Genomic DNA, 26,024 nt, shown 5'->3' with positions numbered 1-26,024 from the left:
GTTCAGCCAGTGTATTTCAGCAATCATAATAGCTTTTCTGACAGTATTCTTGAGAACGATATAGAAAAAAACCCAAAACAAAACAGGAAAAAAAATGTTCTAGGAGTGGTGAGATTCCACTGGGCATTCTGTACTAACTCTTAAATTGGATGAAAATCTCATCCGCTCTGAACTGTCACCGTTCAACTCATTCAGTTGATGGTACAAAACATTCTAGGTCTTGTTCTGTGGTGTATCATACCCCAGCTGTGCACATGCGCCAGCATTTTGTGTGAAAACTGTAAACATTTATCAACTAGAAAGCGGTGCTTGTAAGCATGCTCCTGGCCTTGCTCCTGTGGAGCCATGTAGGACTCTCTCCACTCCGTCCTGGCTACGAGGGGCGAGGTTTCTTGGTCCTGAGTATGTTGGAAAGGAGGACAATTTGCAAAGGTGATGCCTTAGAGGTTTTCAGGCTTTTGTCTGTGTGAGAGCAGCAGTGCAATGACCTGCAATGCAGCTGGAAACAGCAAGTGGGTGCACAGTACTTCCACTTGGTAGGAATTTACAAAAATTTGGCATGCTGCTTAACTCTGTCCCTCTGTCAGTCAGTCACTTGCCTGCTTGTCTTGATCAATACAAAATAATGGCAAAAAAATGTGCACACTTTAGTAGGGATCTATATTCCTTCTTGAGAATGCAGAAGGATCATTAAAAAAATCAATGGCAATGTTATTATTTGTTATTAAATCTGTAGAGGTTTCAAGTAATTCTTATGGAATTCTATTACAGTTTTATCAAGACATTGATTTTTATCCTATTAGTTATAGAGCACTTTTCCCAGAGGTCAAGTAGTTTGGCACATTGATAAGGTATACTTTTTCTGAGCCATGTATGTATCTCAGATCTTATGACTGAATACCCCCTTTGAAATGCTCTTTTAATTACGAGTAAAACTAATAGACATAGGCTTACAGGAAAACAGGTTTAGCTTGCATTTAGTTAAAACCTAGGAGTGTTTTCTAAATTTTCTTCTCACCCATCCACTTGAATATTTTCCTTAGGAAATTTCATGCCAGAAGTGCAGAAATTGTGCTGTCCCTTCGAGAGACCATGCACAGAAACATTCCTAAGTCACTAAATTGCTATTAAATAAAATAGCAGGAGAGTTTTACTAAATTATTTCCTTAAACCATGGAAAACCGAGGTTAAATCTCTGCATGAGCATAAATACAACAGGAGATCGGGGGTCTCTACCATCAGAGGTCAGCTCTTTCCTTGCATCTTCATGCAGTTTTATTCCGGGAAGTTTTATTTTAAGCTACAAAAACCACATTAAGGGCAGAACAAGCTGTACCAAGTATATGGAGTTGACTCAAATAAGTACTTAAATACACCACTGAGGTTTCCTCCTGTCCCTTTCTGGTGTTTTGCTTGCAGGTTTCCATGATTTGATTGCAGTCCTTCAGGTGCTGGCTGCTGACTAGAAAGCATGGTACTGAGTTGGTATGGCCTGTCACTTAGGGTTTGTCACCATCCTGAAGCACTCTGAGATATTTGTTGCAGGAGAGACCTACCGATGTTTTCTAGTGAGGCTGGAGGTAAAATTTTAATTTCCTTTCAGCCTGTTTCTGGAAGACCCTAATACTTATTTTTCTGGTTTGATTTTTGGAGATGATGTCTTAAGGAGCAGCGGGCTTTGGATGTCAGTCACGAACTGCAGACTCAGAATTAGGAAAATATGTATTACAGTTGGGCCAATGGTACACAAAGCTAATACAAGGAGACAGATTGACCCCACTCCTAATCTTCTTTTTTATTTGAAAACATCTGTTTACATGCTGTCTATTTTTATCTGACAGTGGATGGATTGCTATGCTAATTTAATGATGCCATATGTTTTTCCTCTGACTCAATTTCATTGTGTGGAGTGCCAGATTGCATCAATTTACCCACCTATTTCAGTGAGAAAAATTGTTGGCAATGGTGCAAGGAACTTTTTTCTCTCTTTCAATGGAATATGTATTTACTGTCATTTCTAACTGCAAAATCAAAAGGAACCGTGTGATCATGCAATATAGAGAGATGGTTTAGTATCTATAAGAACTTGCTGCTTTTGTGTTTCCACCCTCTTCTGCAGTACTAGTATAGGCTGTAAAGCCAAGTAAAGGGACAAAATAAATATACTGAGATTTGCATCTTCAATGGATTTGCACTATAATTTAGCTCTAAGCTTCTCAGTGTGCAACCAGCATTTTCAAGTCCTCTTTATGATTGATCTCCTTTATCCAGGTTTCAGATTTGTATAGTCTGAAAACCTCAACAACCTTCATAGAAAAAGAAAAAACTCTTTCGTAACTGAACTTGACTGGGATTACAGTTTTGGAAGGTTGCATGAAGAATACTGAATTTAATTGTCTCCGTAAGCAAAAGCTCTGATGTTGCTCATGGCAGGCTAAAACCAGATAACTAGAAGGACTTAGGAAAAGTACTCAGCACTACTGATAGTGGAGAATATCCTGCTATTCGAATATGCTTTTGCAGGACTGATATAACTCTCTGAAGAGAATGGGCACAGCCCCCTTATATCAAAGGGACTGTCAGATTTGGGAAAGTCTGTAAAACCAAGAAGGGATTTTGGCTGACAGGAGCCCGTAAACTGGCAAAATGGGTGGAATAATGATTGCTTGTTCTCCTGGCACCTCTGGTGTAGAGGTGATAAACCTTTTCCATGTTCTATGCCAAGAATACTTAGCTGTGTCACTCCATGTGCTTTTCCTTCTGAATAGATGAGAGAATACAGCTTCTGTTGGCTGCAAAAAGAAAAAAAAAAGAAGACAAGAAAAAAGACAAAAGACTTTGTGTATGAGTGTGTAGATGTGAACTAATATGTTTATCCTTGTGCACATCATTTGTTTGCCAAGCAAAATCAAAGGTATACTGGGATAGCAATGCAATACAAATGCTGTTGTGGGAGTGTGGTGATCCCTGCTGGTCACTGCTCTCATGCTCCTGAGGACCCACAGCTGTCCAGGAGGAGTGGGTTCACCCGGTGGAATGGGTGCCCGAGCCACTGTCCTGCAAGTCTGTTGTCATACCATGCTCTTGTGGGACCCTCAGTCATGGCAGCACCGAAGGTCAGATTTCTGCTATCGTGCTAGTACTTAGGGCATGTGTCTATTGGTTTGTGATTGTTTGTATGCACAAAGATTTCTTTAGGATCTTAGGAGTTAACTCAGCTTTGGAAGAGAATGAAGGGTAGAAGGGTGCTTAAATACAGCCAAGTGAAACAGGGTGCCCGGGATAGTTAGTAATGTAACGTTCCTTTTGATGATCTTTGAAGGGGTATTGTCTGAACTGGGAAAAGGTACCTGGCTCAGTTTTAAAATACAGAATTTGAAAACTTGATAGAGAAAATCCCTACACTATGGCAGGTGTCATGTGTGATCAGAATTAAATCAGGATTTAATTTTGTAGTAGAGTTTTAATTTTTTTAATTAGCTTTCCTGATTTGTAAGCCTTTAGATATACCGTTTCTTTAATCACTATACACATGCATGTGTGTGTTTCCATAGATAGGTGTGTATATATACAGCAATATATATTTCTGCAAAAAAAGTAAATAAAGCCAAAGGAAAGTATGTTTCTCTTCTGGCAAGTTGGTAAGGTGCTACAGAGAGAGAGAATATGGTTAAGAGCCATATGAAAACTAAGTACTAGTTGCCGCTACACAGCTACTCAATAGTTACATCATTTATTTCAGTGAATAGAGGATTATGTTTTTGCAAAACAAGACAACTTGGGGGCTTCAGATATCTTTACAGCCCTTCAGCTCAGCTATTGAAAATTATAATGTTTTTCCCTGTTATTTTAATACTGGAGTTGTATATCATTTTTACCCTTGCAGCGCTGCAAGCTGTTCGTGGCTATGTGACTTCAGTAGTAGGCTGAATTTCACAGGTCTAAGGAAGGAAACCTTCCCCCCTCACCCACCCCAGGATGTCTAATCCCAGTAAACAGTGGTGATTCACAGTTACCTCTTAGAAGTTTTGCTCTCCGAGCTTATCTGTACCATTCTGAAAGGAAATTAAAGGAAAAATTTATGCTCTGAAACCAATAAGTTGGTCTGATAATGGCCAGTTTAGATGAAAACTGCCTTCTCTGGAGGTCTGGAGAGGTTAATTATAAAATTAGTTGTATTGAGCTCAGCCTAATATCAGCTGTACTATGTCATTTATTTTCATTCCTTATTTGTATATATCTAATTAATGCTTTCAGTTTATAACTCTTTTTTATATTAATCTGTTTTACATATATCTCACCTAGCTTTTTGCCTCACAGTTAGCAGCAGAGTAATTTACTTGCAAGATGTAGCTGATTAGATAAAATCTGCAACGGACTTCCTTTCTTTCCACGGCCATCCCATGTGGATAGAGATGTGAATGTGTGCTGGATGTTGAAGAAGATATAAACAGAAATACTTGTTTTCCAAGCTGCAGTAGTTCCCGTGCATTATGAACTGAACTTCAGATTCCTACCTGTCTCCCTCTCCAGGGTTCGATACCTATTTCACCTCCCGCACCTTGGAGAACAACAGAAGGAACGTGTGGTTTGCAGAGTACTGGGAGGAGAACTTCAACTGCAAATTAACCATCAGTGGGTCGAAGAAGGAAGACACGGACCGTAAATGCACAGGTAACTTCATTCGCTTCACCCTCCTCGTACTGCTGGATGTGGGCTGCAGTGGAATGGCTGCAAGGCTGATGTAAGGAAGCTTGGCTGGAGACAGATTGGAAAAATAAATCACATTTTTGTAGGTTGTAGAGAAAATGGAACAGCAGTATCTGCCTTGCAATACAGAAGAAGTAGATGGGACGCATCAAAAAATACATTCTTCTATTTCTTCCTTTTGCTGGCTGTCCATCCAGCAGGAAAATCAATATTTTCTATGGGACCCAGAAGTACTTTTGATTGAGTGCAGGGTGGCTTGAGAGAGGTTTTTTGTTAAGTTTGTTTTAGATGGGAGAATATTTCCACGACTTATGCCTTGTCACCCACCTGCAAATCACAAATTGACCATCTTCTATGTCAAAGCACCATCTGTTCACGGTGCTGTACTAACCACGTGCATTTGAATTTAACTTTTGAAGGAAATGCACCTGTAGTAAAGTATTAGTACAGGCTGAGATGTTTTCATTTTAGGTAGCATAAAGTTGTTATTCAGATTCTTGTTCTCACTAATGTTATTTAAGAAATTGGGGTTAAATAATTAGTTTTGCAGCCTCAGTTCAGTAAAATTCAGTCTGTAGTTGTGACTGAAGTTCATGACCGAGACACTTAGTAGTGTCTTGTTTCGCCTCTCATTTTCTGGTGGCAGTCAGATTCACTCCTCTTTTCCTTGTGTGAGGTACTGGCCGCCATTTGAAAGATCATATTTTTCCAGAAATTCCTGTCACATGAAGATTATTTTTTGTTACATCAATGCCCAAGTGACAGTGGGGGCAATTTCATTTTTAACTGAGTTACTCAATTCTTAGCAGAACCATTTTAATGGTGCAGAGTGAAACAGAACCTGACATGTTCTTGGACTTATCCAGAGCTGACCAAGTGCTACCAGATGATCCATAGGGACAACAGCAGCTTTGCCAGTTTAATGATCTTGTGCTGATTGAAGGTATTAATAGATTGAGGGTATTTTCCTAGAAAAGTATTAATACAACAAAGAAAAGTGGTGAGTCTGCCCTCAGACTGGCAGGTCTTTGGTGAGCTGGTGTTTGTGATGTGAATGTCTGTATCGCCGGGTTGGGCATTTGCTCAAGGGCTTAAAATGAAGCAGATAACTTTGGCCAGAACATATATCCCATGGTACAGATGGTAAAGCCAATAACACTGTCTGATGTCCGCCTTGCCCATGCCTTCCTTTGCCTTTCCTTCCCTCCGTTTTAATTTTTCACGACAGCAATTTAAATGTGTTATGTTGAATAATTGCCTTGAATTTTGATCCAAGGGAATTAGTTCATAGGGAGGATATGTTTCGCTTTGAAAATTGATGAAAACTTTCCATATTTCATATCATCTGCTTTTGGTTTCAATTCATGCATGGGAGTAGGAGTGTTGTTCATAGAAACAGTGCAGTTACCACTGGGAATACACTACTATTAAATTTGGCATTTGGAATCTCCCCTGAAGGCTGGAATTGGACTAAGAATTGCTAGAAGATCTTTGGGATAATTTCTAAAAGTGTCTTATCGCCCTTCTTTTTTATACCATTATTTTATTACAGTTGCTCTCAGTCTGTGCTTTTTGATGTGAACATAAAATGGTGTTCTGCTTTCCCTCAACAAAGACTCAGCAGAAACATTTGTTTTCAATGGCTAACTTACCCTATTGAACTGAAACGCTGCATTATAGCTTGATATTGTACCAAATGACATGCCCTGACATCTTCCTTCCCTCTTCTACAAACTGAAGTAAATTGTGCATCAGAAAAAGCATTAGCTTTGAATTATATTGCTAGTATGAGAGTCATAATGTCTCACTGATGTAATAATATTATGAATTATCATCATTGTTATTTTAAAATTTGATTGGTAATTTGTAATGCAGCAAGGTAGTAGGCTACAGGCCGTCAGTTCCTGACAGCAATAGAGCTGCTGAGCACCGGCGTGAGGTGTGGGAGCTCTGGCTTCAAATCGAACTGCTTGCACTTAAGCAGGGAGCTCAGTGTTCGTGGAACACAGACTGCGAACATGAAGAGAAGCTTCTCTAAGAAGGACCCTGTGGGCAGCTTATCTTTTCGTATTACGACTTTCTGAAATAGTTCTACATGCACAACTTCTGCCTTAATGACATTTATATTTATTTGAGCATGAAAATTTTTCCCTGATTGGGGAAAAATGTTCTTTTGCAGGAAAGGATTAACAGAAGAATGCAACTATCTTTGCAGAAAAGAACAGTACTGTGTTTCATAGCTGTGATTTTGCAAAGGAAACCATGCTGAATGCTCTGCCCACATTACATTGCATGCAGACATGGGGTGTGGGCTCAACTGAAGATACTTTCCTGTACAAAACGATATTGTACTAACTTTACCAGTGCCATGAAATTTGGGGATTTAGAATTAACAGATGATAAAACAAGTTTTTTGTGTATATGTTGTCATGAACCAGGTTGTTGACAAGTTTCAAAGCAATTATTGACATCAAATATACAGTGCTGAATATTTAATAGTATCGTACTGTGCCACCTCTGTGCAGACAGCCACAGTGTGCCTGCAGGTCACTCTGCTAACAGCAGCCATCAGCATGGGTACCCCATGGGTGTTCCCACTTCCAACAGGAATGTCTCCACCTGAAGGTAGGGAATATTACCTGTGCCATCAGAAGCACCTGCACTCACCTGAGGCAGAAAGAGAAATACAAGCACTTGGAATACACAGAGGCATCCACTATACCCAGAGCGCCTGCATTTTAATGGCAGATACCACTACCTGCAGAGGAAATTGCAACACTTGACTGGTTTCCCTTATTAAACATAGCTTTTAATTCAGATAGCTTTACACTCAAGGAGACTTAATGAAGTGATATGAGGATGATGTCACCTTGGATGTCATTTATCAGAATGTAGATTACTCGGAGAGCTTTTCTAATTATCTGCAAGTGTAATCAGTCTAAAGGCACAGCCCCGATGATGGCTCAGACAATGACTTTCTCTAAAGTAAATGCTGGGAGAATACTCCCTGCAAGATGAAGTGAGAGAAATTCAGCAAAAGGGTTCATAGAAGTGGGACGGTTGTGTTTAGAATTTAAACTGGAACATGAGAAAATGCCTCAAAGGGACTCAGATTCACCTTTCCAGGCAGAGTGTAGGCAGGAGCAGTATCAGGACTTTGAATCCTCTCGGTCATTGTGCACTGAGCAGCATCTCCTCCAGCCTTGTTGTGAGCAAACTCACATGCCATGGTACACATGGAGGGAACTCCTAAACTCACCCATCCTGGGGCATCTCTGAGCCCTGGCCTGTGTTGGGTCCTTATGGAAGGCTGGAGGAAGAGAAGGAGGCTTTGGAGGGCGATGATGCTGGGAGGGGGCTTGCTCCATCAGCAGGATTTTACTGGGCGAAGATTTGGTGGCTCAGAGAGGCCAAATGCCTTTCAAATGTAAGGAGCATCAATCAGGAAAGGTAATTTTCAGGACTGAGTTTCTAATCTGAAAATGTTACAAGGTAGGATTAAAAGACCCAGGTGTCTTGGGTGAAAATAATAATAATTTAAAAGGCAGCAATTTCGGTGCGTGTATATCCACACACACCTGCTTCTGAAGGAGGGGAGAGAATACCTCGTGCCGATGTGCCTCAGAGACTTGGCACAAGATCAGTAAACATCTTGCCTTGCTTATCAGCCTGGTTTGGATACAACTGCTGTTTAGTGAGGGAAGAAGAGACCAGATTTCCATTTAGTAATGGAAAAGGTTAAAGTAGAAAAGGAATAGTTACATGTTTACACTTTAAATTCTGTGGCATGTACCATAGCTCTGTCAGAATTTCCTGTAAATTCTTTTCCTATGAGGAGATTTACCCTGTGAAGGGGAAGAAGCAATACGAAGTGCTGAGAGCTGCACTTGGTCTGGGTTTTCTCTAAACAAAAAACATTTCTGAGAAATATATCGATATATCCAAAATGATGGAAGCCCAAATCTGGATGCCCAGGGTTTGGCATTTCACCCTCAGTGTGGCACTGTACTGTGTTTCATGGCCATGGAAAAATAGGGATGGGAGAAGACAGATAATTTTGGCAAACCACTTAATTATCTGTAGTTTGGTTTAAAATGATACCAAAAGCTGGGATTTGGTTGGTTTTGGGTTGGGGTTTTTTTTGAGGGTAAGGAAGCTAATAGCAGTATTCTGTCTTTATTTCACCAGCAGTCAAGATAGCTTGTTCTATGAAGCCATATGTTAGGGAAAGACAAATAATGAGAAACAAAAGACGTAGCAAATAGCAGAGCCTGAGGATATCAGATTATTATTTATAATTTGACTACAAAGAGTGATCTAGTGCATGAATAGATTAGCAAAGTGCAATTTACTATGGAAAGGAAAATAGTTTTCAAAAGGCCATCAAAATTCCTCATCTCAGGACAAAATAAATTGCCTGAGATGTTTCAAGCAACTTAATGGCAGGTGGCCAACATCTAAAGCATTTTTTTAAATGAATGCCAGGAGCCATGGTGTGCGTGATTCACTTTTTATGAGAGCAGCTTCATGGTCTTCATTAGAATGAATATCTATTGGACTTGAGGGTGTCAGAAGCCCTTAACTGTTCACAGTGCCATAAAAATCGTGCTGGGGAGAGGAGCTAAGTTTAGACTGATTCCCACTGATGGTGTCAAGGGCTGTGAGTGCCAAAGGTGCTCCATCTCCAGCACTGCTCAAGGTTAGGAATGGCAGATTTATACAGACTGTTTGCTGCTTGTGTTTGCTGTTGCTCGGATGCAAGGGCAAAACCAAAGCTCCGTTAGAATGCTGTTGGTGTTTGCAGGCAGCAGCGTGGGGCTGCACTGCTGGTTGCTCCCAGCTCTTCTTAGCACCCTTTTCCTATTCATGGTAAGGCTTGTGGATATCACTGGATCTGGGTCCTACAACAAATATCAAGAGTTCTTCAGAAATTCATAAAAAGCAGGTTTAGGAGGATCGAAACCATCCACAGTACATTTTTCTTTTGTCCAGGAATCCACAGCTTGAAAAACATTCTGTCCATTGTTGCAGGTGTGCTGAACATGATGAGTGTGTCTTGAATTGCCTTTCCAAGGCTACACGGGGCTGAGTAGTTTGGTCAGCTCCCTTTAGTTAGCAGGCAATTTTCTGTGCATCAAGATGAATTTTTTCTGCAGCTGAGCTACATAAAGGTGGGGGAACCTTATTATTCTATGTGTAACACAAAGCCAAGTTGACTGACTTGTAAGCTCTGTGATTGAGCAGCCAAGACTGTGGAGGTCCAGGCTTTGTTGCTATACCTCTTACTATTTTTTTTTTTTTTCCCCATCTTATTCACAAACACACACACACACACACCCCCCCCTGCAAATCTTGGCCAATGATGGTAGGTCTTTCTACTTGACCAAGTCTTTTTGTTAATATCCACTGTCATCATCTATAAGCAGGTCCTGCCTAGGCAGTAATCCTAAACTGTGCTCTAGTCCTAAGCAGTGGTTAGTCAACGAGCTGAAATACAGAAATATTTAAAGTAAAGCTGGTTGTCATCAATCCTGTATACAAATTGTACAATAATTTCCTTTAGGTCAAATACTTGCCTTGGATACCCTTTCCCAGCTGCCACTGGACACAGCAGGATTTACATGCCTGTATCTCAGGGTGGATTTTTGCCCAGGATATTATGTGTGTGATTGATGACATAGGCATGAGCAAAAAAGCTTTTGGTCAGCTCTTGTTACACAGATTGTCCTGCACATTTTCTCCTGCAGGCTCCAAGGTATGGAATGAAATGTGTGTTAATGTGTGTGTGTGAAGGTATATATTATTTCAGTGCAGAAAGGGTAAAGACTAAAATTTATCTTCTTTTGCTTGCCCTGCAAGCTATGAATAAGGTTAAAGGGCAGACCAGGATGGGAAATTTATCTTTTCAATTACATTCTGTGCTCCGATGCAGGTAAATAAGTGGCCTGAGTAATTGTTTCCCAGCTTTGCTAGTATAGCCTGCCTCTTCCTCCCTTCTTTCTCAGGACACCTACAGAATGTTTCCTTGCTAGGGAGTGGCTGATCTATATTTTTGTAACAGGCTTCTGTTGACAGCTTCTGCTTTTTCCTCTCTTTATGGTGGTGATTCTTAACAGTATTGTGTGATCTTGGTTATAGATGGGCTTCTTCTCAAATTACAATGTTCAAAGGGGGAAACTAATTCAAGGCAAATCTCATGAATGAAGCAATATACTCTCCAATAACCTGCTTTTTACCAAGTCCAGCTCCCCTTTGGGTGACTCCTTTAACTTTTCTGAGCTGTAGCCACAGCTTGGAGACACTAAGACTTTCATGCAGGTGCATGGTTAGCCAATGTTTTGACTTATATTTGAAACCCAGGATTTCAGTTCTCTGTTCTTTTACTGGGTTGTATGGCATCTTATTTTGTAAATACTTCAACAGTCTTCAGACTGCCTAAACATACCAATGCTAACACTCATGAGAAAAAAAAAGTCAACATTTTTGTCTGAAAAAAGTGATGTGCACAAGTTTAGGTGTAAGTAAGCCATGTTAAGCACTAGCTTGCAAGTTGACTGCCTATGTGCAACTCTTTCTGAACAAAATATTTTCCATATAATATCAAATTTTCCAAGTATGCATTACAGTTTAATGACCTCTATGCTTTCATTTCGAAAAGTGAATCTCATTTACTAAAAGTATATACTAAAAGTATGTGTACACCTGAAATTCCTGAAAGAATCGTGCAATGGTTAGTTCATTAAACCAACCTTGAAGAGTTTATTCTTAAGTTTCATGTATTTCTAAACTCTATTATCTTTCAGAAATACATTTCTTAAAATGGTTTAAATTTCTAGATTGCCAAGGTGAATTGCCAACAAATCCCCATGATTCAAATGACTGTCATCTTGCTATTTACACACACATTCCTTTATTTGCAAGCTGTATTTTCATTCAAGTGCTCAAATACAAAGATAGCTCCAGTTCAGGCCTTCTAATCTTTAAAAAGCGTTTTTTCTGCGTTTGCTTGATCACTGTCTTCACTGGCAGTTATTGCTACAGGAAGCTTGCTTTATTTACAGGTTAGCAATATAAAGCTATAACGTGTCTGTGATTTACACTGGTGCTGGCTAGCCTGGTGCTGATTTTTTTTTTTTTTTTTATGAGTGTAGTACTTCAACACTGAAATATAATTGAGACCTATTGGATATGTTTTAATAAGAATGTTGAATGCTCAGAAAACATCTCAGGTAAGAAAATTAGGTCAGTTTTCTAATCTAAAATCTACTCTGTTAGATACACATATACACCTGAGAACAGAAACTGTTACGGTGGCTTGAATCAGTGTAATCGAGAAAAAAAAATCATTGACAGATGGAAGTGGATGTAGCTTCACAAAACTCAATGCATTTCTGTAAACTGCTGAAGAATTATCATTATTATTATTATTATTATTATCACCATCATTATGATGTAATACTGATATTTCTGGTATTGGAATAACAAATTTTCAGTAGGACTTTCTGCTGCACTATGCTCCTTTTGGTTTTTACTGTAATACTTGTGAGTGAAGACTAGTCACAGTACAGGAATTTATTTTTTTTTGTCCTCCTGGATGAGGAATACATTGTAAGGCATTGTGAGAGCCTGGTTTCCTAAGTTTGATTGGAGAGTGTTAGCTTATTGGGCTTAAAGCTGACTATGTCTGCTTTCTGAGGGTTTCAGTGATGTTGCCGGAGTCACTGAGTACAGCTGTATCTCTGTGTGTCTGCTGCTGCAGATGTCTGACTGTGGGTCAAGTGTATATCAACTTAGGAAAAAAGCCTTTCTAGTTAAAAAAGGCTTCCCTGCATATTACTGGCATAGAACAGTTGGTCTGACTTCCAAATTTGTTGCACAATATGAATTTATCTCTCTTCATCAGAGTCACAGAAGACTATAGAGCTGTGCTGACACTGCAGGTCGCAAAGGAGATTAGGGAAAGGTCTCTTTAGCCATTAGAAGTAAGGCAGAAATTTTATCCTAGCACAGAAGGATGTTCTTGTGTGGTTACCAGTAGATACTTGAAAGTTTCTGCTTTCCCCAAGCAAATCCATGAGGATTGGATTGATGGTCTTAAGATAAAGGCTTTTGTCTATAATGAGATCTTCTGAATTAGGATGGGCTGGATAGATGACTGCAACTACATAGCTCAGTTATTGGATCTTGCATTTCTTTGTAAAATAACAATACATGGATTATATTGCAGAGAGGCCTGATTGTCATACTCTGCTTGTTTAAATTACAATATTTACTCTAACATATTGTTAGTTTTTCTCAAGCTGTAGTACTCAGCAACTTTCAAATAAAGAGCTTATTTGGAGAAGCCTTCAGACTTTACGCCTCCTTGTGTGTACAGTAGTGTCTATCTCATGAGCAAATACCAAGGAGTAGTAGCTCTGATCTTATTTTGGAGAGCCCTGGACATAGGTAGTTGTCTAGTAAAGAGAGATCCACTTGTTTTGTGCTCTTCTGCATGTTTCTGGAGTACCACAAGTACAGCCATTGCAGCTGCACAGACTGAGCATTCTGTGTGTAGCTGGAGGAAGCTTCAACATCATTATGAAATAGCATGTATAGGCACTTGCACAGTTACAGACTAATAATTGTAGCTATTGTTTCATGGATGTCTCTTTGCTCACAGGCATCAGGTTTCTAATGATGCTAAATATGCCGGGAATGGTTGAAGAGTATATATTTTTCTGTCAGCACTTAACCAGCTGCTGAATTCTAACTTGTACAAATAATAGCTGCTTGTTTGAGACTTTGAGCATTCCGCAATCTTTAAATTAAATCTCTTGTTAATGACAACTATCACTGGGTTCTTAGCAGCACAGTTATGTAAGTTCCTTTGAAAATGTGTTTAATCCTTCAGATACTGAACCAGTGTCTGAATTCAACTAATGTAAGCACCAGTGAAGTGGGATTTTGATATCTGTCTGTATGAATTATATGCCATAAAAATTGTCCTTGCAATATTATTTATACATCGTAACATATCCCCTACATTATGTGATGATCAGTGATGAGTCCAGAAAAATCAATTGAAGGAGAGATGTTGAGAAAATGCAGTGTGAAAAATGATTTTGTCAGCTCCTTCTCCATACAAGGAGGTGTTAAGCATCACCGTTGTGGAGATGCAGAAAGGGTGATCAGGAGTACTTAAACTTGCATTTCATTTCTGTCATCTGAAGGAGATAGTACAAGAGGACCTCTTGCTCTCTGTATTGTCACTACTCTGGGTTTCAGGCCTTTTTTTTCCTCTGTTGCAGTATTTTTCTCTTGTGAAGATTTGCCTGAAGCAAGAGACCTAGCTGCTCAGTCTCGTAGGAATCATAATGATGAGCACTTGAGACTCTAGTAAGAAGTGAGGTTAAATTATTTGTCATCACCTTCAAATAGATCTTTTGGAAGCAAAAAATGCTCATGTCAATAAATTGCTTTTGTGTTTCATCCTTCTCCTGACATCCCAAGGTACTCCATCTCAAATCCATGGAGCAGAAGTGCATTCTCGTGAAATCACTTTGTGTGCATATGTCTCAGGTGTCAGCTACTTCGTTGCTGAAGAGAATAATGTTATCGCATGGCTCCTGAAATCACCAAGTTATGGGGAAGAAAAAAAAAAAAAAGAGAAAAAGGCAACCTGTAAAGAACAGGGCATGTAAGAGGAGCAGAAGATTTGCACATCACAGTTCAAATGGGGTTTATGTGCTTTTGGTGTCTTCTGACAGCATGGAAGGTGCGTGGTTTCTTGCTGCACCTAACACCTGAGTTCATCTGTTGGCTCTTTCTCTTGCACTAAGCTTTGCTTTCCCTGGACGTCCACAATGCCCTACAGGACTGGGCTGGGTTGCTCAAGACTACCAGGTAGCATACGCAGCACCGGGATTGCTGTGTTTAGCTGTAAGAAGCTAATGACTTGTGGGGTTTTTTTAATCCAGGAATAATCAATAACTGAATTTCTATACAGCCATAGATGCAGGAACTATTCCTGAAGCATGTGGTAAAATTTCTTCTTGGTTTCTTCAGCTAAACCAAGGAGGGGGAAATAATTGCCACACTAATGTTGAAGTTGAAATTAAAACTGTGCCCATCACTTAGGTTTATTTCTGTCTGAGAATGGACTTTGGGCCTGATTTGCTGCTCACTGGGTTACTGTGGTGGTAGTTTGATATAAACTAGAGGGAACACTCTGTTCTTCCAGATATTTCAATTTCTTTTTTTTTTTAGTGTTGAAGTCTGGAGGCTTTTTGACATATGTAAAATATGGCAATTGCTTTGCAGGTTCTTTTCTAGTTCAAATTTGGGCTAAACTTCTCATTGCAATAAAGCCCCTTTAAAAGGTAACCTATGTTCTAGACGAAGGATAGCACACTCTTGTTCTAATTGTATAAGTTCCCGTATGTCTTCTGGGCATTTGACTTCAGTTACATTTGACTCCATATCTGGATTTATTTTGCACAAATTCTTAATAATAATACTCAACTAATGGCTGTTTCTAGTACAGGAAAGCATTCTTGTTAATGGAAATTCTATTGAGTTTTTCAAATCTTTATTATTTTCATACTGGGATGCTGCTAACATTGTTCTTGGTATGGTTTTTTTTAAGTGGATTTTGCTCAGGTTCCTTTCACAGATATCTTCACTGCTAAAGGTTTTCTTTCTGCTGTGCATTTGGCCAGCTGTGCTTCTGGAACTTAATATGCCTAACGAGTATTGTTTGTGTGCAGCATTTCAATCCCAGATTCACTTCCGTTGTCATGCGTGTCTGTTGCGTTGCTAATTTGGTTATTTAGCTGAGCTGAAACCACTTAAAAGCATTTTCCTTGTCAGGGCCTGGAAATGTAGTAAGTTCTGTAATCAATGAGAGGGGAGCGAAAAAATGAAAAGGACAGTACGTGGATCTTCACAGTCTGGAAGTTCTCTTATACTACTGAATTGTTTTCAGGATTTCAGTGTTTCCAGTGTAGCTGAGATTTAAAATTGAGGGGCAGTGGTAACAGGTCTCTTAAACATGGTATGTAGGTTGAGTGGATTACACATCAAAGGTGCAGTTTGTTAATTACAGAGGTATCCAAAGAAGGAGGAAAAGTGTAGATAGGCCAGGTTGGACAGAGTCTTAGGTGACATGGTTTGTGTGATGTCCCTGCCCATGGCAGGGGGGTTGGAACTAGATGATCTTAAAGTCCTTTCCAACCCTGTTCTGTGATTCTATATAAGGGGATTAACATCTCTGCTTATTTTCAATCACTTTTGCAGACATTTGGACATTATTTGTACTAGTAGAATTTCTGTTACAAGGTGATGATTTCTCTGTGTTTATTTGTAATTCTGGTCTACTGCCTCTCCACTCAAGGAAAAAAAAGGATTGTTTGTGGCGGGACTGTCTTTGTCTCATGAGCTGGTACAAACATTTCAGATAAGCAGCAACAGGAAAATGGACTTCTTGCCTTTGTTAAAAATCATTAGTTCTCACATTCATGAACAACCTGATTTCCTTTTCTTATTGGTATCAATCAGCTAATTTCAATTCACTTATCCCTATTTCTAATTAAGGATGTTAACAATGGAATTTTTCCCACTTGTGTCCTCTAACTGAGCATTTACTTTGATTGGATGTCTCTCAGTTGCAAGAGATTACACCAAGCACTGGTTTCTTGGAGCTCCTGGCAGTAGGCAGACTTGCAGGTACTGCAGGAAAGTGATCAAGCCTGATGTGAGGTTAAAAATAAGTGTGATGCCGCAGGTAAAACAAGTGGAGTGTGGCCACCCTTGGAAAAGAATAGATTGCACTTCTGCCGCTTTCATCGATGCAGCTCAGAACTCTTCACAAGCAGTAATTACGTTTCACAAAACCCTGGTGAGATGGGGAAGTATAATCACACATCTTTCAGCTGGGCAGATTGAATCATGCAGGTGTTACTTGGACAAGGTAAAACAAGAAATGAGTGGACAATGTCATGGAAAGAAGAATAATCAGAGATTCCTGATTCTCTGTTGTGCCTTCTTCAAGCTCTGAATATACTGTTTGGTTTGCTTAAATGCAGTTCACACAACCATAAAAGCAGGAAGGCCACCTTCTTGTCTGGTTTTGCAGTCATGTTACATATCTATATGAAGTCTGAGAGGGAGAGAATGGTTAAGGCACGAGCCAAACACCTAGAATACTTTTTTTGTCACTGCTATTGAGTTCTTTTGGCTCTTTGTGGTTTAATTTCTGTGTTCCAAGTTTCCATGTGCAAATGTGCCTCCTTTCTCTCAAACTTTTTCTTATGCCTTGGCGTGTTGGATGAGAAGATCTCTGACGCAGAGGGTTTGTAGTTTCTAACATACTGGGTGCTGCAGCAATCAAGGAATGACTTTAAAACCAGTGCTTTTCCCCCATTGCAGTTGGGATGACATTAAGCATTTGGATTCCTTAAGTTCTTGCCTGCTAAAATATTTTAAAGGCAATCAGTGCATTCTGAAGGACATTGCAGTCTCTGCAGGTTGGGAAGAGGAGGGGTGCATAGTTAATGCAAACAGACTGAGCTACCCGAGGTGGCGTTAATAGCAGGCATGTTTCACTCAATTCTCTGGAGCAGCCCTTCGGTTGCATCTCTGAAGTGATTCTTTCTTCCCTCAATCTGGCTCTGTCTTTCAATTAGAGACTGGGATTTGCAGCAGAACAAAACATCGGACTTTAAATACCAGCTGTGCTTTATTTTAAATGCTTTCTTCTTTCAAAGACATACTTTGGGAGCATACGGAGTCTGGTGTTTTCTCTCTGTGAGATAGTCCCTGTAGGTTAGTTTCAAGTTTGTGATTATGGTAGGATTTGTTTCTCTGGACTATGGTAGAATAACTTGCAAGATGTGTTGATGATTCTACTATCAAGAAAGGCTTAGTTTTGTTTCAATTAGTAAAACTGTAACTCAGAATGTTTTATTATATTGACTAAAGCATGCAGTTCTTTAAGTGTGCTCTAAGAGGATTCATTTGTATTTAATATCAGGAAAATGCTGTTCCTTACTGTCCTTCTGCATGTGTATGTGTTTCTAACGTGCAGGACAGGAGAGAATTGGCAAAGACTCCCACTATGAGCAGGAGGGGAAGGTCCAGTTCGTGATCGATGCTGTGTATGCCATGGCACATGCTCTGCACCACATGAACAAGGACCTCTGCGCCGACTACCCGGGGGTCTGCCCTGAGATGGAGCATGCAGGAGGCAAAAAGCTGCTCAAGTACATCCGCAGCGTTAACTTCAACGGTGAGCAGAGACCACTGCTTCAGTAGCGTATTGACCCATGTGACTTTTTTCCACTTAATTTCACTTTACATATTTTTTCATTCAGTGCAGATCAAGACTTTTTTATTGTTATGCGAGAGTTTGTGGCAGAAAACCATGTTTATTCATGTTTTGGCCAAGGCAAATAGGCTACTATTGCCCAAAGACAGAAATTGCTGTTGCTATTTTAGGATACCTTCCAGAAGACTGATTTCCTATGGGAGAAATAACTGGGTAAAAGCCTAAGCTTGTCTCTGTCTAAGTAAGCCTGTTGAAGCCCTAAAAGTCTGTTAGCATCACACATCTTTTTTTCCTCTTCATTTATATTGTTTTTGTACTTAGAGAAAACTACCGGGATGAAATTCTGGTACCCTGAACCTAGTTTAATTGCATGCTGAAGAGATGGGAGAAGACAATTAAAGGGCCAGGTCCACTTGCAGAGGCAGACCTATGTGATTTAGACAGAGTAGTTACTCCAACCTTCCTTCCTCTTGTAAGACTTCAGAGGAGACAAAAAATCCTGGGGATGAGGGTGGGAGCACTTTATCTTTTTGTCTGCTTATCACTTATCCACCTACGCTTCCCAAGTGTGGCAGTGATGGTTGCAATACCAACCTGCTGTTTCAGATAGAACAACAGGCTTTCATGTATTTTCTCTGCATTGCACTGTATAAATCAGGCCTAAATAGTAGCACAACTTTCTTGCCTTTATATGTTTTACTGTAATTTTATTGGTTTCACTAACAAACATTTACCTGCAACCAGCCCAGAGGCACCAGAGCAGTTCGCTTCCAGCAACTTGATGTTATTTCTCCTTCATAAACCTTGTAGATGTACATACCAGGAGATCTTACTGCTCTTGCCTTATCTCTGTGTAAGACTGAGATCTGAGATTTAGCGAGGAGCCAGAAGTTAGACCTCCAAATCCATATTTAGAACAGATTTAGGAAAGTCCTGAAAAAACATCCTTTTGAACTGTGAGGCAGCCAGAGCTCTAGTCACTAGATTAGACTAGACTCTAGCCTAGCCTAGTCACTGCCTAGGAAGAGGTTTGCATAAGCTTCATGTTCTCGGGCAGCATAGTGAGGCGTTCCCTGCTGCGATCTACTAATAAACATTTTTATTAATAAACTTAACAAAATCCACACATAGCCAATAGGACCTGAGAGATTTAAAGGTAGGGACACAGATGGTATTTCGTGGTCGGGCTTGGTAATTTGTGCCAAGGATATTTTTCCTTCCTGTATAAATCATCTTATGAACAGCAAGGTGAATATGAGGAGATACTAATTTCTTCCCTTGAAGTAAGGAAAGGTGAAGTAAGGTGTTAACTACAGCCAGGAGCAAATTTTGAGATGAATGATCTAAGGGAGTTCTGGAGTTCTACTTTCCTCTTTTTGGAAGGTTAATTATAAAGGACAAAGCTCCTGTAGAAGTGCAGCATTCATGTACAGTATTGCACTTGGGCCACTTTAGTACTGACAAGCAGCTCATACATGGTCATCTTGACAGTTCTTGCATATAAAGATGCTGAATCTAATCATTCTAATAGCACTGAGAAGTAATTTATGAGAAACTGGATGTCCAGTTAATGTTGCCTAATGTCCCAGTCCAGGAATGGGCTTGCACCAACTTTGGTTTCCTTATTTGAGTTTCCTTGGTCAGGCTTTTAAAAGATTATTTTTTTCTCTCCATTTGTGATTGATTTACATGGCCATATGGTGTGTTTTTCTGCTTGTATGTGTGTAATTCATGTCCAACACAGGGACTGAAGTAGTGGTTTGCTTTTTAGCATGGGAAGGAGAATGGTGGCAAAACTGAGATAGCTTTAAACCTTTTTAATTTCACTTGGCTATCTGGGTGTTGGCATTTTCCATGGGGAAAGAATCAATTCCTTTCAAGGTTGATTATCCAGAGGCAGAGTTTAGCTTTTTCTTGTGACATTCACAGTGCATAAGTGCACGTGTTTCTACACCCAGGCTCCATGTTCAGCTGCAGCCCTCCTAGGGCTCGTTCATCGGGCTATGGAAGGATGCTTTGAAGCCAGTTTCTTCTTGGTGTTCTATAAAAGTAAATTCCAAGCATTATTGTGGATTGGCTTGGTCTTCCTACCTGCCCAGGATAAACAGCCATCATATAACTTGCCAAAAGGACTAGGCCAGCCTGAAAAATGCAGAGGGATGAGGCAATGGAAGAAGCAGTGAAAGAGGCTTTGGCTGGTCTGGGTGGTGTATTCCTGTTGATAAAACCTGGGAGCTCCTGGAACATGGGTGCTGGTGCTTACATGTTCCTTATCTGTCATGTCATGGCTGGGAGGGCAGGGTCAGACGAGCGTGCTCCTCCCTGCAGGCTGCTCTTCAAGGGCAAGCCACCTGGGAGTGTCTTCCTGACACTCATGTTTCTGAAAACATAAGAATCATAGAATCACAGCATGGTTTGGATTGGAAAGGGACTTAAAGATCCTGCAGTTCCAACCCCCCTGCCATGGGCAGGGACACCTTCCATTAGACCAGGTTGCTTAAAACCCTGTTCAACCTGGCTTTGAACACGTCCAGGGACTTCAAAAGCAATATGTAGTCCATGCTTAAAATCCTGTTCCCTGAGACCTCCGCCTAAATTTGTAGTAAAACCAGAAAGCAGAGCAGTGAGAGTGCTTTGCCCAAACTGTGTGTCACAGAGAAAAAAATGTAGCCTATTTTCAAGCATCTTGAGCCCATGAGCTCGGGATCCTCTTTGTATGTAACAGATCTCCTTGTCACTGTGCAGTTGAAATCATCCTGTCTGTACCTGCTTTTGGAGTCTTTTCTTCCTTGCAAAGGTATAATGACATTCATGCAGAAAGAGCTCAAGCAACGCTTTAATGAAGAGAGACAGGATTTGTACAAGAAGCTCAGTATGCATTTTGATATCATCACACTACCTTGAGAACAAAAAAGCCCGAAGTAAGGAAAACTAAAAAACCTCAAGTGCAGTGAGATTCTGATAATCTCAAAGTGCAAAGTGGTGTATTTTTGCCAGTAACAAAACGAACAATACTGTTCATACGAGCTCTTCATGTCCTCAAACTGCAGTAAATGTGAACTGAATAATAAAGAAACACCTTAGCTCTTTACACCTGTCTAGCACCCTGTCTTTCTTCTGTTGATTCATTTCTCATCTTGTGGTGATTAAGAGACCGAAATCCTACAAATTCAGTCAGATCATGTCTTTTTTTGAATGCATCCTGCAGGTGAAAGGGTGTCATATTCTCTCTGTGTCTCTGTGGTGAGAAGGCAGTTTATTTTTAGGGAACTGAAGATGAATTAAATTGTCATAGCCTCTGAATGAGCAAGAAGCTGCAGTCTGGAGGCCGATAGTTTCTGAAGTGCTCACTGGAGCTGAGCAAAATCCTTGTAAATCTTAATAGAAAGAAAATAAATCCTAAATTATCAAAAAATAACCAAACAACCATATGTTTTAACAATTAGAAGATCAAAAAGTCAAATAATATATAGGATCATGTTTGAAAATGTTGTTTCTTCTCTGTAATGAGGTTTTCAGACATGACTTTGTATTATTTTCATAAGTGCACAAAGGAACTTGAACTGCGAGTGGAGACTGAAATGCTTTAGCGATTTCAAAGAGGACTGGCAGGTCCCTACAGACAGATGGTAAAAAAAGGGCACCAAAGCATGCATTAGAACCCACACAAAGGTTAAGGAAGGCTTGCACTTACTAAGCAGATCCTTGGCTGGGAGCCCAACTTCAAAGTCAGAAAATGGGACACTTGTGTTTGACTTATGACCCAAGATTATCAGTTCTTTGTGTTTCTATAGATACTCCTCTTCCCTACAGATCTTAGACTTTTCACAACGTTTTTCTGTATAATTTTAATGCATAAATAGTGTTTTATCCTGAAAACAGCAGCAGGTGTTTACTATTGACTATCAAGTATCCACATCCATGCAGGAGGTCAATGTCCCAAGGGACTTTGCCTGTAGGGGTCTCTGGAGGTGGCCCAGCAGATGGTGCTGTATCGTGTCATGTTGCTGTGGAATCTGCAGCCCTGCAGCATCCAAGTGCATCCATTGACCTAAAGGATTATTTTAAATGTCAGTGTCTAAAATCTGTCTGCATGCAGCTACGCGAAGCAACAATTAACAGTAACCTACAAAAAGCTGTCTTGCTCCTGCAAAACATAGAAATTGCACATTTTGGAGTGATGGTTCCTGATACTTTGTCGCTTTAGGACCTCTTAGGTCCATAACAGTGCCTGTACTTCACGCTGGCCTTCTGCTTATCAACCTTGTTGTCCACTGCCTGCCCCCAACAGGGAGTGAGGGTCCTGCCAGCACCATCTGCACGCAGGTGGGTAACCTCCTCTGGGTGCCCAGGCAGGGGTTGGAGAAGCTTGGCTTTACCCAGTGCACCGTGGTGGGGTGGCCAGGGCATAGCTGGGAGGGTTCTGGGCAATGTATAGTCACCCATGAAGGTGACTATAGACATGCTTTTGGCTGCTTCCCCTCAGCCTGTGGAAGACTGCTGACTGTGGCATGGCTGTGACTGTTGACTTTGGCATCATCCCTCAGTCTGCCTCCTGACGTGCAGTCATGGACCTTTCATGTCCATGCTGGGGTTTTGTTAGGATGTGGGGAATCCGCAAATGTCTATGTTGCATTTTGGGAGCCTCACTGGAGCTGCTACTCTTTGAATCGTACTTTTCTGTCAGCTTTGACAAAACCAAGCTTAGCTAATAATATATAGCCTTTTAAGAGTCGTGATTAGCTAAATCCCATTTTACCATTTGTGCTGACTTTCCAAAAAAGCCTAGGAATTACAGCCATTTCTTCTTACTCACTCTAAGTGTTTTCACTAAATGTATTCTGGCTACATTAATCTGTAATGACAATTAAGTATCTGCCTAGCGTTCATAAAGCAACTAGTGAGGGGAGATTTCAGTGGAAGATTTTCTGTACCAGCCTTTGAACTGCATTTGTATCTGATCTCGGAGGATTGTAGGGATAGACAGGAAACAATTTACCAGGGCTAGAATGGAAGCTATGCTAATTCACTCCTTCAAATCTCTTTTCACTCACTGGAATTCAATGAAGAATGGGAATCATGAAGAAAACCATAATCTTAAAGTTCAATGCTACAACAGGAGAGATTTTTTTCATTGCTTTAGGGAAAAAAAAAAAAAAGAAGTTATGCAGGAAGAAGCAGCTTTGAATATAGATATGCTGGAGTATTGTCATAATCTTCAATCTTGACACAATGTTACTCTACCCTACTGAAACCTATTTTAATATGTCTTGAAGTAAATGTCACCCTTGAACTTTTCACCTAGAGATCTAAGGAAATGCAACGCTGTTTTGAATTCTCATCTAAGAAAGGGTTTGTATCTAATGCCATGGTAATAAAATGCAGACGTTCTGGTGAGAACTCACCTGAATATCAAGAGTCGTCTGTCCCATTGCTCAGCTGCTGGTGCACCTCCAGGCAGTTGGTTGGCTTTGCTCGGCACCAGGCATAAAGGGATATCCTTGCCTTGTTGGGTATCCTTGGATACCCAAGGATGGTATCCTTGGGTATCCTTGGAGAGGTATCCTTGCCTTGTTGCTTGTCCTGTGCTTTTTTACCTATATTAGTCACCTTAGTATATGGCAAATAAAGTTAATTCAGGAACCCGATCATGAACTGTTCCTGACTGAGATACTTCTTACCCTGTGTCAGGGTCATAAGAATCTAAATAATAAAGTACACAAGGATCAGTCTTCTTATAGCTTAGTCTGTTCTTTTCCATCCCAACTGCATGCTGATTATGGGAATAAGAACATATTGTGGAGGAGGAAGCTATTTCTGGATGCTAGTCAAGATTCACTAGACCTGGGCTGACTTCTGCAGTATCTCTCAGAAGCAGATGGAATATTTTCAGGATGGGGGGGTGGTATCGTTTAGAGGCTTCACTCACAGAAGTGATTTTCATTAAAGAACTCCCTGAGGAAAGAGAGACAGGAGGGAGGGTGGAGGGCAGGAAGAAAAGCCTACTGGTATTTCTTGCTTTGTGCAAAGCAAGAGTGAAGTAAGGCTGATCTAGTTTTGCTTTGTTTTACTTTTAGTTGTGAGGTTTGGACAGTGATAATTAATCTCTGGAAGAGGGCTAGGATGATGCCACTGTGTTCTGAAGTACCCTTTTTAGATGGCTGGGTGATGGATTACCTTTGCCTGAAACACATTGCCAGTCTGTAAGCTCTCAATTGTGACTAAATAAAACAGATATTGTAAAGAGTTGGTGTTGGTTGGATTTTGTCTTGTTTCCTTTCCCTAGGCAGTGCTGGCACTCCAGTGATGTTCAACAAAAATGGCGATGCCCCAGGGCGCTACGACATCTTCCAGTACCACACCACCAACACCAGCACTCCAGGCTACCGCCTCGTTGGCCAGTGGACAGATGACCTCCAGCTCAACGTGAGTCTTGTTTTAGTCTTTACTTGCTGTCTTTTGTCAGGTATTGTCACTAAAAGCTGCAAAATTAATATGGATCTTTACTATTTGTTCACAGCTACATAATGGCATGGAGGTTTTTTGCATGTTATCTTCTTTTATTCTGTCCTGCAACCTTTTCTCTGTTCCCTGAGTACCAAAGCTCATCAGACTAATAGAGACATTAGGTGATCATGCAAATTTTATTGCTTTTGTGTGTCTAAAGTCCCTAGTTGCCAGCTTGGAAAATGAGGCAATAATGCGTTGCAGTTTGAAACCAATGGGCTTTCATTTGCAGATGCTTTTCAGTTTTTCCTAGTTTTAGGAAAGCTGAAACTGAATGATTTTTGAGTGATTCACTTTTCTGATGTTACTTTTAAGCACATAGCAAAGATATCCATAGGAGATGGTAATTTTGTAATAACGCCTAAAGAAAAATAAGCACGTAAGAGCAGGTGGTCAGAGGCCTTCAAGACATTTAGATGATTCCCAGATGAAAAAAACACGACTGGCAGCTGAAAAAGCTGGAGACTCTTATGTCGTCTTCATCCATACAAGGATGGTCTGAATGAGGTCTCTGGAGATCTGAGTTCCGGCTTCTTGCTTGATTTCGTGCAAGTTGCCTGAGCCTCATATTCGTGGAGAAGTGGTGCCTCTTTAACCTTATAGTTACTCAAGTCTTTATAGATCATTATTAAATCACAAAAACAGTGTTATCAGTTCAGTTTGACTGCTCTTCAGCAGCAGAGTCTGAATAAAATCAAGGTATTCCTGAAGTGAAATGCCAGTTGCTACAGAAGGGTTTTCCTCTTTCAGTCAAAAGTTTCCACTCAAGGTTATACCAGCTCCCTCTCCCAACATCGTCCATTCTTGGTGCTTTATGTCTCCTTCCCTGGCTCTGCTGCTTGATTTCCTTTGAAAATAATGTTTTTATGTCTTTTGTGAAATGAAATAATAATTTGTATTTCCAAGGGACCAGTCTTTGAGATTGACCACAATATTTTTGCTCTGATGGAATTTTGGCTCATTTCGCTGTACACTCTTTCAGTGCTTTTTCAACTTTTGATGTTATATTTAAGGAAAACTATATTAACTTGCAATTTACAGTTCTTTTAGCAAAAATATTTTACTAAGTAAATCCTCTTTATGTAAACTACATATCCTGATTCATTAAAATTTAGAGACAAATTAATGGAGCTTGATTTGTATTCCTGTTGCTGTGTTGTTTCCGTAAAAAAGCACACTTTCCTCACCCTGCTATTCTCACGGCTACAGGGTTATATCAGTAGTTGAGATTCCCTCACTAACTTCCCTTCTATTCACTTATGAGTCCTAGTTTCTCACAGTGGATGAGCATTGCTATGATAGTCCCTGTTTGTGTTTTCTTACAATGATAAAGATAATTGCAGAGTTTAGCAAAGTCAAGGATTTCCTAAAACAACCAACCAAAATAATAGCTGCTATTAAACACATCCCAGGAAAAAGTACAAAAGGCTACAATTTATCTTCAGTAATTATTGTGGGGATACATTTCCCCACACTTGGGGATACATTTCCCCAATTCTTA

General features: G+C 40.2%; 1 protein-coding gene across 4 annotated transcripts in view; it reads left to right on the top strand.

The window, feature by feature from the left end:
• GRM7 (glutamate metabotropic receptor 7) overlaps positions 1 to 26,024 on the top strand; it is a 316,514-nt gene that overhangs the window by 180,723 nt on the left and 109,767 nt on the right. For 3 of the 4 annotated variants that reach the window (XM_030501640.1, XM_030501642.1, XM_030501641.1), the window contains exons 5-7: positions 4,534 to 4,674; positions 17,777 to 17,977; positions 24,303 to 24,442. In XM_030501640.1, the coding sequence (XP_030357500.1) occupies positions 4,534 to 4,674; positions 17,777 to 17,977; positions 24,303 to 24,442 (482 nt within the window). The remainder of the gene's footprint in view (positions 1 to 4,533; positions 4,675 to 17,776; positions 17,978 to 24,302; positions 24,443 to 26,024) is intronic. The other variant, XM_030501639.1, reaches the window with a different exon arrangement.

The sequence above is a fragment of the Strigops habroptila genome, chromosome 11, assembly GCF_004027225.2.
Source record: "Strigops habroptila isolate Jane chromosome 11, bStrHab1.2.pri, whole genome shotgun sequence".
Lineage (NCBI taxonomy): Eukaryota > Metazoa > Chordata > Aves > Psittaciformes > Psittacidae > Strigops > Strigops habroptila.
The sequence above is the reverse complement of the archived record's forward strand: the minus strand, read 5'-3'. Positions and strand labels throughout refer to the sequence as shown.